General features: G+C 35.6%; 1 protein-coding gene across 1 annotated transcript in view; it reads right to left on the bottom strand.

The window, feature by feature from the left end:
* The window catches only part of LOC111502440 (uncharacterized), a 188159-nt gene that overhangs the window by 19417 nt on the left and 154350 nt on the right, over positions 1–14392 (bottom strand). Inside the window, exons 7-8 of the mRNA XM_023156529.2 lie at positions 9285–9376; positions 2211–2406 (exon numbers count right to left, since the gene is read on the bottom strand). Coding sequence (XP_023012297.2) covers positions 2211–2406; positions 9285–9376 — 288 coding nt within the window. The remainder of the gene's footprint in view (positions 1–2210; positions 2407–9284; positions 9377–14392) is intronic.

Raw genomic sequence — 14392 nt, forward strand, 5'->3', positions numbered from 1 at the left:
GGTAATCATTGAAGACATCTTCCTCACAGAGTATGGTGAACCCCACAAGTCCAGCTCAGAAATAAGTAGGGTGAAGGGAACTAAAATCCCCAAAAGCCTTTGCGAAACATGCCACCGTGGACCAGCCTACCCAAGCTAAGGTGTAAGGAATCGTGTCGGCAGCTGAATGGCCGCAGCGTGATATGCGGTTACGAACGATCCTCTTGGAGAACCGGGCAAAACCTCATTGTAATCAGTCTTCCTCTGGTAATGCGGGGCTCTGCCAGAGGTGAACAACCCTTTCCTTGGTACTCGTGGGAACACACATATATGAAACAAACAAAACAGGCACAACAAAAACCAATCCCGAGGCGGGACAGAAGTGCTCACCTCAATCTATGACGGTGGCTGGGGATAGCCTCGGCGCATTTGCGGCGCTGAGGCCAAAAGAAGAAAGAGAGTGGAAGAGGCAGGAGTGGCAGCCACTATAAGTGCACCCTCCTTCTTCCCCACTTCACCTCCAACAGCAAGGGCACTGCTGCACCTTCCAAAAATCTTCACGGAGGTCGCCGTGTGATACCTCAAGGTTGCTGCTGATATAAAAGAGATGTTTCCTAGTGACCTGTCCACCTTCCTGGAAAGGGCAGGATGGACAATGACCTATTAGGACAACTCTTCGGGAGGATGTACAATGGTGGCAAAAGTCATGTTCTTCGATCAGGTTTCCTATATTATTGAAGAAAACGGATAACAGCGTTATTTTTCACGGAATGGTTGAGGCTTTCGCGGCCAAGGTTTTCAGTGTCCCTATTTTTCGAGTTTGAAGGCTGTTCTTTCCGAAAATCGAAGGCAGTCAAACTCGAAAAATACTGACAGGGTTATTTTCACCACAAAAGTGTTCCCGATAGTTTTTTAAATACACTGATCCGTCAATAACCCTCAATGCATTCAAAATTGTAAATTCCAAAAAAATTATTTCCATCTCTTCATCCATATAGCAAATTTTATATTTAAATGAGTATGAAACCACTGCACAGAAGAATATTGTGAAATTCTGAGATATTCAAATACAATTTTAAGCTATTGCATGTACTGATATGTGATGTAGAAAGGAGCCAGGCGGAATTTCCGGAGTAAATGAAATTGAAAAATATATGAATGTGAATGAGATCCTGAAAAGTTCGTTAATACATATTGGAATGTGATTTCGTGTGAGAAGAGATATAATTACAATGAACGGATGAAACAAGAAATATATTTTGTACGAAACACGATTCATGTAGACGATATTCATTTTTACTATGTTTTGATCCTCCCACAGAGTCAGTGATTGGTGATAGTATGAATTTTTGAGTGGAGAGAAAAGAAATGAAAAAAGAGGAAACTCAACCTAATTTCAGTAACCTGCGTGTATATCTTGAAATGGTAAATAATACTTAATGTCCTAATTATTTCATCATCCAGTATGATCGAAATAAATAAATCACCTGTCTGGTACTTATACTTTATGAATATTTTGGAAATTGAAATGTACACAGCATACGCTGTGTAGATTGAGCTATTTGGATACTATTTTTCCCGGTCGTTGGATTGGCTGTCGAGGTTCGACAGAATGGCCAGCCCGCTCGCCAGATTTGACACTTCGGAACTTTTTTTATGGGGCTATTTGAAGCAAAAGGTGTACGAAACTGAACCTGCTTCAATATTGGATATACGGCAGAGAATAATAAATATTTATAGAGATATTGACGTTACTGTGTTCGAAAATGTTCGGTGTGAAATATCGGATAGGCTGTTCATATGTTGAGAAGTTCAAGGCAACCATTTCGAGCATCTTCTCGACTGACTTCAAGCTTATTACCTTCTATTATGTAGTTAAATGTCAATGTATTCAGGCAATTACTAAAAGTTCCGTTATTTCGTGGTAGTTGAAGATATTGACATTATATTCTAGGGTTGTGAAGCATTTATCAGGAGTTTCAAAAAGATGTGTCATAAGATCCCCCTTTCTATTTGATTTTCTTTTCCCAGATGGCGCCCAGTCGCCATCTTGAAAGCTTCATATGTCAATTTCACTTCAGAATGAAGTATTCATGCATTAATTTCATTATTCCAAATTTCATTATTCCAAATTTCAATTTTTTGAGTTGTCCCGTTCAAACAATAACAATTTTAATTTTTTTAAAATCCATACTTTTCACCACCACCCTATGCATTTTTTCGATACTAACCTTCTGTCGACACGACTCTGGACCTCACTAAATCTGCTTTATTCGCCACAAGAATCACAGCCTTGGTACTGATTGTGTCTAGCGTCCATAAATTCTGAAGGATCTGCTCCGCAGCTTCCATGCTGGACCGATCTGCACTGCTGTAAACGACGCAATAAGCGTGGAGATCCGTGTATTTTCTGATGCAACTGTCCGGCTGGAAATGAGAAACCCAGTTGTTTTTGAATAACGCAACAAGATAGTCGAATTGTTCGAGAAAACTGTAGAGGGTGAGGTGTAAGAGAGAAAGGTTGAATTTTGACTAAATTGATTCAAAATATGTAAGGTGTTACGAAACGATTTGAGCAACTTTGAAGATTTTTAAATTATATTTTTGGAAAATACGGTTCGTTAACTTTAAGTCTGACAAATGGTTAGATTAACGGAAATGCATAAAATAACAGGTAAACAAATGATTGGTTACGGAGATAAAACTTGAACACAACAGGAAGTAACTCGCCTATTTCATGAAAATTTATTAATTTACCGCACATATCTCAAGGAACAATAAGCAAAATAGGGAAGTAGTTTCGCGAGCTTGGTCATGTGGAGCAGATCAAAAAAGCAGCTGCCAATGAAATGCGTGATGAACTCAAATTAGATGTGATGTTTGAGTTTGAGGAAAACCCACATACATCGAGTAGACATGCATTCACTAGATTCAATGTTTACTATTCATGTATGGCTACATGGATAGTAAACATATTAAAAGAAAATAAAATGCATACCTTTGAAATGATACCTACTCAGGAGCTCATAGAAGACGATTCTGATAGAAGAACTAATTTTTGTGAGCAAATGACGAATATGTTAGATAACAATATCATCCAATTAGAAGACGTTTTGTTTTCTGATGAGTATACTTCGTGTCTTAACGGTCATGCTAATCAACAAAATTGCCGCTACTGGTCATCGGAAAATCGTTACTGGATGAGAGAAGAACACACGCAATACCTTCAAAAGCTTAATGTTTGGGCAGAGATTGTAAGAAACCATATCATCGATTCTTTTTTCATTGAGGGCAACTTGAATGTCAATAATTATTTGGAACTACTTTAAAATAATGTCATTACAAGTTCAGCAAATTTATATCCTGATCCAGGAAACCCTCAAGTTCCAGTGAATACGATATGGTTTCAGCAGAATGGAGCACCACCACATTACCAAATTAATGTCCGGCAATACCTTGATACAACATTTTCTAATCGGTGGATACGGAGGCGAGGATCGATTGAATGGCCAGCGCGATCACCTGATCTTTCATCATTAGATTTCCTTTTATGGGAATATGTGAGAGCATTGTGTACAAAAGTAAACCTTTAGATTTGAATTACTTGAAAGAACGCATAAAGCTTGCGAGTAGGTCGCTCACGCTTGATATGTTGAATAATGTTAAAAGACAGTTTTATGTGAAATTAGGATAATGCCAAGACGTTCGCGGTGATCATTTTGAATATCCACTCCGTGAACATCCATAGTTCTTTTTCGTATTCTACATTTCATTACGTTCTGTATTACATTTCAGTTTTTGAATGTATTTTATAGAATTTTGGTAACCACATGATTTTAATTCATTTTATCTCAATTGTTGCAATAATTGAAGAGATAAAATTTTTGAATAGAGAATAAAGAGCCCTTTCAAACGATATATCACAAACCTATACTTCCTACTTAAAAAATTGGGGGTTGTACCTGTCACTCGGAGGGGTTTGAAGGTAGGGGTGGTATTTTCACGATGAAGAATGTCAAATTATAATTTACATTTGTCGTGTTACGGATTTTTTTTTAAATATATACAGTAACCGAAATAATGAATTTATTCCATTTGGCTTTTACACACTGTATATTATTACTTTCAGCATTGTTTTTTCTGCAAATCTGGTACATTTTCAGGTGGCTCAGTAATGTAATATAAATGTGAAGAGAAATGAGGATATTCTCTTGATTCTCATATTTTTTTCCTGGTAATGAAATTCCCAAAAACATATTCCTTTGTCATTTCGCTTGTCGTTGGCTGATTGCATCTACTTTCTTTTCGCCGTACTCCATTCTGCATGTACAACGTAATGAAAGCAATGGATGTCAAAGAAGCTTTTTAAATTTTTTACTTTTGCAAGCATTCATATTTGAATTTTATACGCGATTTTCAATTCGATTGTTTCAACAGCGATATACGAACTGACATTATTCTCATCTTTTAGTGTCAATTTCCATCTGTTTGGTTATGCATGCACGACAATAGCAGTGTAATATACAATAAAAGTATAGGTATTCGAACTTTTATGAAAGATACCTTCGACAGGAGAAATTGTTGAGAGTGGCATGTTATTGCCTGGATATAGTGAGGTTTCTTTACTTTCTTCCTATGAAATACGTGATAATGTTGAAAAAGACGATACAGTGAATTCATTTATAACTCGCTGGTGTGTAAAGAGGCTACTTTCGCGTCTGTTTATAAAGCATATATCGTGAATATGTTATTTTTGGAGTACAGAATGTGAATATTTGAATGAAAATTTATAGAATAATTTTGAAGAGGAAACTGACACTTAGCTGCTCCTTCTTGAAGTGTTAATTATTTCAGAGATCCTCATTCCTGCCTGAACAAATTTACTTTCCTTATCTTCAATAAAAATCATACATTCTCAAATTTTCATGAATTCGAGTATTATTTGGGTTCGAAAATGAAGCAAGTGGGTTAGAAGAGGATTTTGCTCCAGTTTAGACGGTTGTATACTTAGTCTTATTGTCACGTATATTAATCATTGATATGATATGGACATGGCCCGTTATACCAATTATCAGTATGCGGCAGATATACGTATTTCTTTGGAATATTTTCACATTTTTTCTGTATAGAGAGGGAGACATAGAAAGCCAAAACCTCAGTTGAGCGAAAAGAAACTTTTCTTTAAAAGTCATTTTTTTGTGAAGGACTCAATAATTGTCACAATTTTTTCTGGGTATATAACCTAATTTTATGATACGTAAATAAGAACTTAATATCAATGACACATATAATAATAATAATTTAAGGGATATCAAAAAGTGCAATGCAATAAGCGCACTGAGAATTATTATGTTATCTACTTTTGATGACATTCAAAATACCCTGCCTTTCAAATAAATGTTCGTTGAGTTTGATTTTGGATACCTTGATGACGCAAATACTAAGCATTTAAGATGAGTCAGCAAAAAAATGTTGATTCACGAGAAAATAATTTATTGAAGAGCTCAAAGCCCTAACAATATATGGACAATTTTTCTTGTGAGCCGTACAAGATACTGACTAATTGGACTCTTCAGTGGTTTATATTACGCAGTAACTTTTCGGGATGAAACAGTTCGCCCTTCATTACACTCCAGCAGATTCTCTATTGATTGAGCTTGATTGCGTTTATTTTCCAGATTGTCCATATAGTCATTTATACATTCATACGTTTAACCGTTGACTATTTTTTATATTTTTACGTAACATGGTTGAGCTTATTTGAGTTTTTAAATTATAAGTAATTGATTTTATGTCATATATATATGACATAGGATCTTTCATATGAAGAAATTTCATTGGATCATCGCTTGTTAAGGTACAGCCCCTTGAAGGGGGTACATAAAATTTGTATAACAATTTTTTTCACAAGCACTAAAAAAGTTACAATTTTGAAATTAACCTGACGTTTTGTACTACCAAAAAGACACTTAGCCATAAATTTATTTGGTTCACCCCATGGTTGTAAGGGGTGAAAAACGCAACCTCTAAAATTCATTTCTAATGTAACTTTTTGTCTTATCATTTGTTTACCATTTGAAAATTCATTTCCGAAAGCCTATTTCATTCTTAACAAAAAATGTCTCTTGGGTTTTTTGCCCAAAATAAACCAGTTCGCAGCAAAACATTATTTTACGAACAACTACAGAGATACATCGTCATAAATGCGAAAATACGAAACTAATCTATCTAGTAGGTAGCTATTAGCGATAGTGATATTTGTGATATTTGTGGTCGCTATCGAGAGGGATCTTCCACCTGTCATTTTTAAAACAACGTTCGTCCCATTCTCAAAAAATAAACACCCAAAACATAGGAAAACATGACCAGAACCTTTACTAACAATCACCATCAAATAAGAAGAACAACAGCACTTCAATATTATTTACATTTTGAAAAGTTATCAATAATTTTATGCAAGGAAACCAGTTAAATATCCAATGTGTTATAAAAAAAAATTCAAATAAACAATTGAAAAAGCCTCTAGCCAGGGGCGAAAGGTCTTGACACTTGATAGAAAAAACTTTTCCATTTTCCAAGAGACTCCAAAACCCAAGAACAACGAAACAACTATATACAGGCTGATTCACGGTGGATGGCACATTAGACGTTTCTGGTGAACCAGACAACGGATCACTTTGAAAATTTAATGGAGGGCATATTCGGACATTCTCTAGCCAACTAAAATATTTTCGACAATGCGGTGTTGCCGCTTCTATTAGAAAGCAGTAGCAACTCTGATTTTTCAAATTGAACACTCTGTATATAATATTATTTTTGGAATCTACAATAATTGCCTGACAACTTTTCTTGATATTTTTCTATACCTATCTGTTACCGTTTTCGAAATAAAAATTAATTTCGATTTTTTTCTTCGAAAATCATGACTTCTAAAAATGCCGATATCTTTGAGTTAAGAAGTACTATGATATCGAAATTTGGTTTGGAGTTAGGTGATACTTGGATACTTCCCACACGTCAGCCTAATCTCCGTTACTTCAATACAGGGTGGTAAAAAAATACAGTTTTTTCGTTTGCTTGAAAAAGTTGCTGAAATTTGATTATTTTGAATGGAATACCCTATATATTCTATATATTATTGAAAATTCGGAAAGCTGCTGAAATTTGCTTTCTTTCTATGTATATTATACCTATACCTAACTAGTCAAGTTTCGGACTTATGAACATTTATTTGTGAAAATGTCCCTTCAGAATGGTATTTCCATTCGGTATTTGGTAAGCAGGCCATGATTACTATTTGACAGTAGCGTTGTGACATTCTCCTAATAATATCGACATTTTCGTCACTTCAGAAGTTGCAAATACCTTCAAAACGATGGAACAAAACTATTCAAACGAAGTTCTTATGAATTTGTTTATTATTTTTGGATAGTGTGACAAAATTATCAGCCAATGAACCTCAAGAAATTTATACGAATTCAGAACAATTTCAATATGTTTGGATAAACTTTAAAAAAGCACCAAGAAATTTGAAATTGGAAATATTGATATGAATAATTATAAAAAAGTAAAACAATCATGTGGAATATTTCAAAATATTTTCGAATCGCTGGCCGTTCACTTCCAAGCACTTTAAAATGCGGGTGTTGACCAGAAACGTCTAATGTGCCATCCACCGTGAATCAGCCTGTATATGTGATTAAATTTCACAAAAAGGATTTGAAGCTTTATATCTTCTATTAATTATCTACGAGCGCTTTCTACAGCTGGTCGTACTGTCATCTTCTAGGCACTCCTCAGATTCACTCCTCAAACTCAAACTGAGTTTGAGGAGTGAGTTTGATATAGTGCCTATATAGTAAGAGAGGAGAAAAAAAAGAAAAAAAAAGAATGAAAGAGGGGTAATTCATAAAGCTTACAGAATTACTTGAATTTTTGCATTCCATATGAGAGTTTAGTTGCACGATAGCTGTTTTTCACATAGCCAGTTACGAGTCTGTAGCTTGAAAAGTGAGTTTAATTTTTTTTAGTGTGGGTGATGAGTGTAGATAGAAAAACTGAACGATTTCTGAAACAGTGCTGTGTTGTGGCAGAGGGCAGTTATTGTATTTTTGTGTCGGATATTCACTTCATGTTCATTATCACGAAATCGAACTTTATCATAAAGATACTGTGGTGATTTGTTGATGATTGTATTGTAGAATGATATTATAGATTGCAATAAGAAACGATTCTTCATTGACAGCTATTGTGACTGAGAAAGCTTATGGGAAATATGCTGGAACCTACGGATGCCATAAATGTAGCATGTAGCAGGAATTTTGGACTTTTTATAAACTACACAAATCTAGACTAGACTATCCAAGCAGGAAAATTATACAGTGAATAGTAGGTGAACTGTGAAAGGATGAGAGTCTGGTATAAATTGGTTTTTGTCTGAGTATTTAGGTATGCTCGGTGAGGGTAAATCAATCATAAGTTCACATGAACTCTCTGGATATATAATGAAACTTGCCTTTTCAATCTAAAATTATTATCTAACATTAATCCAAGATTTGTTGCCTCCGGTACTATATTTAGAATTATATAGAGTAGAATCATAAATCTATCGTGTATGAAACATGTGTTGTGGTTTTGTGAACTGTTCAGTGTAAATCCCACATTAAATTGTTATTTGCTTACGTCATTTATTTTTAGTGGGTATGAGCCAAGTCCATCACATATTTCAAAACAGGTATTACACAGCTCCCTTTCTGTATGATGTTTTGATAATAGTTATCACTATGAGAGAGCTGGCAATGAGAGATTGATATTTATTCAACAAATAGTATAATTTTGTGTTGTTTTCAATTATCATCAATCATTCGAATAGTTCATCCACGATTTTGTTTCTCATTGTATGGTATAACGTGAGATACTCCAACTATTGTACGTATAACTTTTTCAATTACACGTAAACCTTTCCTCAATACGAAAACACAGCTCCCTTTCTGTATGATGTTTTGATAATAGTTATCACTATGAGAGAGATGGCAATGAGAGATTGATATTTATTCAACAAATAGTATAATTTTGTGTTGTTTTCAATTATCATCAATCATTCGAATAGTTCATCCACGATTTTGTTTCTCATTGTATGGTATAACGTGAAATACTCCAACTATCGTACGTATAACTTTTTCAATTACACGTAAACCTTTCCCCAACACGAAAACTAATAAAAAGTTCATCCGAATTCGTGGGAAAATCACACCTCTCTCAATAGTTTCCAGTCGCTAGTCAAAAGCAATAAATTTAGTACTCACCGACAAATCCGCCGTGGCAAAATCTATGAAACAAAGTTCTGATTCTTCTCCAGCCAATAACACAGACACCGATTTCTCTCCGCTGTCATCATCTGTAACAAGATATATATTTCTGGAGAGAATTTAATCATTTTTGATGGTTTTTTCTGGTCCAGTCAAAATGAACATTCTAATTTACAATATATTGATACACTTATACAAATCTATACACTTATATGAATGAAATATAAAAATCCACATTGGTTCTATATGCGCTGAAAAATGTAACTCAGATAACCTGCCTGAAACTGAATCCTTATGAGTCATCCGTGAGCTTCTTTGCTAAGACAAAATATAGGCAGAGGGTTATAGACACTTTCAAAGAATTCACACGAGCGAAATCAATTGTGATGTTTCGGTTGTTGGTATCCACAATCATCTTCGGGTGATGACTGGAGTTTTCCTCCGAGAGATTATATATCGTTCGGGTGCTTTCACCTATGCCCTCTTTTCTCCCTCCGCTTCACCGATTTAGCGGGAGTTAACAGTTTTTCGCTTGACTACATGTTTCCTACTGTTGCGTATTTCTTCGCTAGCTTGGCTGAATGCGTCATTGGAGATCATATATGCATATTCTTTGAACCTTCTCTTGAACCAGTGTTCCTCCATGTCGATAATCTGAGCTTGGGACCTTCTGAGGTTATGTTGATGAGTTCAAACATGCTCTACTATTCCTGATTCACTTGTTTCTTCCCGCTGTGTATTTCTCTTGTGCTCCATAATGCGGGCTTTCAATGACCACACAGTTTTCCCGATATAGGATTTGCCGCATCTACAGGGTATCCGGTGAATGCAATTCTTGGAGTCGCAGTCCGCCTTTGGTTGTCTGATTTTCGTGAAGCTGCTACGGATGGTATTTCTGGATCTGAAGCAGGTTTTAATGCTGTACCTGGACCCAATTCTTCCTATCCTTTCCAACATTCCCATGACGTAAGGAAGGGAAAACGAGGGTTGTGACCAAAGTCTGTACCACCATCACTATGGGGTAACAATTTCGTTGAAGATATTTTCTGTTGCCTAATTTCTTCTTGAGACCTTCCTTTGTATAACAGAGGCCGAAATCACGATCCACTAGAGTCTTGATGATTCCTCTTCTGGTGGATTGATGGTGGTTGGATTCGTAATTCGTATACTGTCCCGTGTGACTGTGTTTTCGGTATATAGATGTTTTCCACTTACTGTTTTCCACTTACTGGCGGTCCTCTTCACCGATACCTCTAAGAATGGCACGTCGTTGTGGACTTCCTTCTCAATTGTGAAGGTGATGGTGATATGCTTCAGAAAGGTGTCTGGTCCTGTATTCCCATGGTTCCATACTATGAAGGTGTCGTCAACGTATCTTAACAAGATTCGGGGCTTTTTGTGGGCTTTTTCATTAGCCAGAGTTTTAAACCGCTCCATATATATGTTGGCTATACCTGTTGAAAGTGGCGATCCCATTGGCAGTCCCTCATCTTACACCTAGTAATACCATGATTACTCCTATAGGAGGGTTCGTTCTGTCTTCCAGATTATCTTCTTTGGATAATTTCTTCTGTACGAGTTGAAGTGCTTCTTCGATAGGAACGTTGGTGTAAAGGCTTTACATGTCGAAACTGATCAAGTGATATTGCTCTGTAACGTAGATTGTCCGTAGTAATTCGACAAAATGCATTGAATTCTCCACAAAAGATGAAGTTTTCCCTTGTACTTCTGGATGAGTTTTAAGTAGCTGAATCTCCGGAACTAATGATCCATCTGAGCGAAACCCTCTTCTTGTGGCTTTTGGACAGACCATACAAGTGGGAGGGCTAACTGTAGTGCAGCTATGATCTATTTTTTTTAATGAAAAATAGACTTGGTGTTTTTTCAAAATCTGGTATAAATGATGCAGTAGGGTCCCGTACAATCTTCGTTTATTGCTCCTTCTGAAGAACATCTTCGACCTTCCGTTCGTAGAGATCGGTCTCCATGACAACAGTAATGTTTCCCTTATCTGCAGGTAAAATCTTGATGGTGTTATTTCTCCGTAGGTCGTTCAGAGTTCTCCGTTCTTCATCTCTGATGTTGAATCTTGAAACTGGTTCTCTATCCAGCTGTTCTCTGATTTTCCATCTGAATTATTCTGCCTCTGTATGCTCAATGAGATCCTACCTGTAGATAAGGGAGACGCTACTGTTGTGATGGATACTGACAGGGAAATATATTGATAGTGTTCTAATTTCTATCTATTATACTAATGTGAAACGACCGATGATATATGTAGAACACGTGAGGGAGCAAAAATCAATAAATAAATGAATGAATAGATAATTGAATGAATTAACGGATTGGAGAATATATCGATAAGTTAGTTAATTAATAAGTGACTGAATGAATGAATAAATGAATAGAAGAGAACAGTTTTATGATCTTTAACTACTATTTCTGTTTGACCCCACCATCAACAAGAAAAATTATAACATGAATATTTTTGGTCTTTAATGGCCAATGGTGTGCTTATGAATTTTTAGCAGATACGGGATCGTTGGCGAATTTTAATATTTCATACATAACAGTATAATTTGAAACATATACCAATTCTCAGCTATTTGAGAAATACTATAGGCTTTTTTTTATCGCTTATTTTGACTGCACTATTCATAATTTCACGAGAAGGTTTCGACAATTGAAGTCCCAGTCTATCTTGAAAATTGTTGGAAATGAAAATTGTTATTGAGGAATTGAGAAGACACTGTCAAAAATTTAACGTCGATATGAGAAAAATATAAGAAAAGATAAATGGAATAATGGAAATTGGAAGAATCGCACGTGCGACATATCGGTCTGAAAGAGCATCGACGGAATTGATATCCATAAAAATGAATTGACAAGAAGCCATTTTGGGGATACGATATACTCGAATGGGTAACGTTATGATTCGATGGAGCAAAAAAAGGTTTTTTTAGTTACGGTAGGAACATCAATAATCATTCATCTGTCGTCTCTAGTATAGCTGGATCAAAACCTCGAAATCGAATCGTTATTGGAATTTACTTTGAGAAATAGTAACTTTGAGGTGATCTGGAACACGCTTAGAAATATAGACATCGTGAAGACAATATCAAATTAAACCCTCCCACCATCATTATTTGCATTGAATAAAATTAATTCAAATTTTGTTAATATAAACCATACCGTAAAAGCAGATATTCATAAATTTTTCTAGAAAAATACGACCAAATTCCCAATAGGACACTTTTAACTTTGACAAAAATAAATCCCTTTCAAGCGCAGCAATAACTGAATCATATAAAAAGTAACTGTGCTGGATCGGATGGTATATCTTTAATTATGCTAAGACATGTTGAAAGCTACCTCATCATCCACATCACACATATATTCAATACCGCAATTGAAAAAAACTGCTTTCCCACTTCATGGAAAGAAGCTATTGTTTTACCGTTACCGAAGTGTGATAATCCAACAGAACTATCACACCTGAGGCCTATCAGTAAACTGCCTGTCCTTTCTAAAGCATTCGAGTTGATCCTCAAAGATCAGATCGATTCATATGTGTATAGTAATAACATTATCGCTGCTGTCCAGTCATGTTTCCGCGAATCCCACAGCAGTAAAACTGCTCTCGCCAACATAACGCAGGATTCATTCAATTCAATTGATAAAAATGAATTGACTCTAATGGTACTGCTTGATTACAGTAAGGTATTTGATATAATGGACCATACACTTTTCTGTAAGAAGCTTTCGTATTTTGGATTTGATAAAAACAGTGTTAAGTTATCAGGGAATTACCTACAAAATCGTAAGCAAATTGTATGTTTAGATGGTAGATATTCTGATGCTTTACCAGTTTGTTTCGGAGTCCCCCAGGGATCAATTCTTGGTCCGATTTTGTTTTCAATATATATCTCGGATTTCCATAACATAATAAATAACTGCCGTATACATCATTACGCAGATGATACTCAGTTATACTATTCATTCAGTAAAAATAACTGGCAAGAAGCTGTTCATAAAGTCAATCAGGATCTGGAAAATCTCTCGCACATGTCAGCTGCTCACGATCTGAAATTAAACACGACAAAATCCCAACTTTTACTGATAGGTACGAAACGAAAAAGGACTGAAATTGAAGATCTGATTGATGCTCGACTTAGTAATGATACACTTTCAATAGTAAAGGAAAGCAAAAACCTGAGACTGTGGATAGAATCCGAACTCAGATTCCACAAGCATGTTAGTATAATTTGTCAGAACTCTTATAATATCTCATGCCAGCTGTACCGAAATAGGGACTTAGGGAATAGGGAAATAGGGATAATATCCAGGCTTAAACTGAAGCTTTGCGAAGCACTGATATTTTTTTATAATATAACAATTGGAATCATATGGCCTGAAGATTTATCTCTCAAATCGTCAACCACAAGTCTGTATAGATATTAACATTAACGAAATGGGAAATATCACATATGGTGTACCACAAAGAACTGTTCTTGGGCCTCTACGATTGCCGCTTTAGATCGGTAGCTTATTATCAATGTATATAGGAGGATGTGTCCCCAGTTTTGCTGATGACACCGTAATATTTTATCAATTTGAAGACTGGAAGACCCTCAAAATAAAGTTGAACTGTATATCAAGAATAACCAAGGATTGGTTCAGATACAACGAACTTACCCTTCCTATAGAAAGGACAAAATACCTCCCGTTCACTTCATATGCAAATAAACTACCAAACATTAGTGATCTTAATGTTGATTAGGAAACCGTAACACCTGAAGAGAAATCGATGAAGTACCTGGGAATAATTATTGATTGGCACCTGAAATGGGACTTACAAGTAAAACATATTCGTAACAAGCTAAGCGGTTTTCTTTCACGTTTCAAATACTTGAGAGAAGGACATTTGAAAACCGTTTATTTTTCTCTGATACAGTCTCAACTTTCGTACGGAATACTAGGTTGGGTAGGTATAAATGACTGTTACTTGAATAATATTGTCACTTTACAAAAAAAAAGATGATAAGAAATATATACAATAAAAAAATTACCTACTCGAGTGATGCACTGTATAGAGAAATTCAACT

Source organism: Leptinotarsa decemlineata, unplaced genomic scaffold, assembly GCF_025532065.1.
Source record: "Leptinotarsa decemlineata unplaced genomic scaffold, Ldec_3_MD MMD2_tig00026282_RagTag_RagTag, whole genome shotgun sequence".
Classification (NCBI taxonomy): Eukaryota; Metazoa; Arthropoda; class Insecta; order Coleoptera; family Chrysomelidae; genus Leptinotarsa; species Leptinotarsa decemlineata.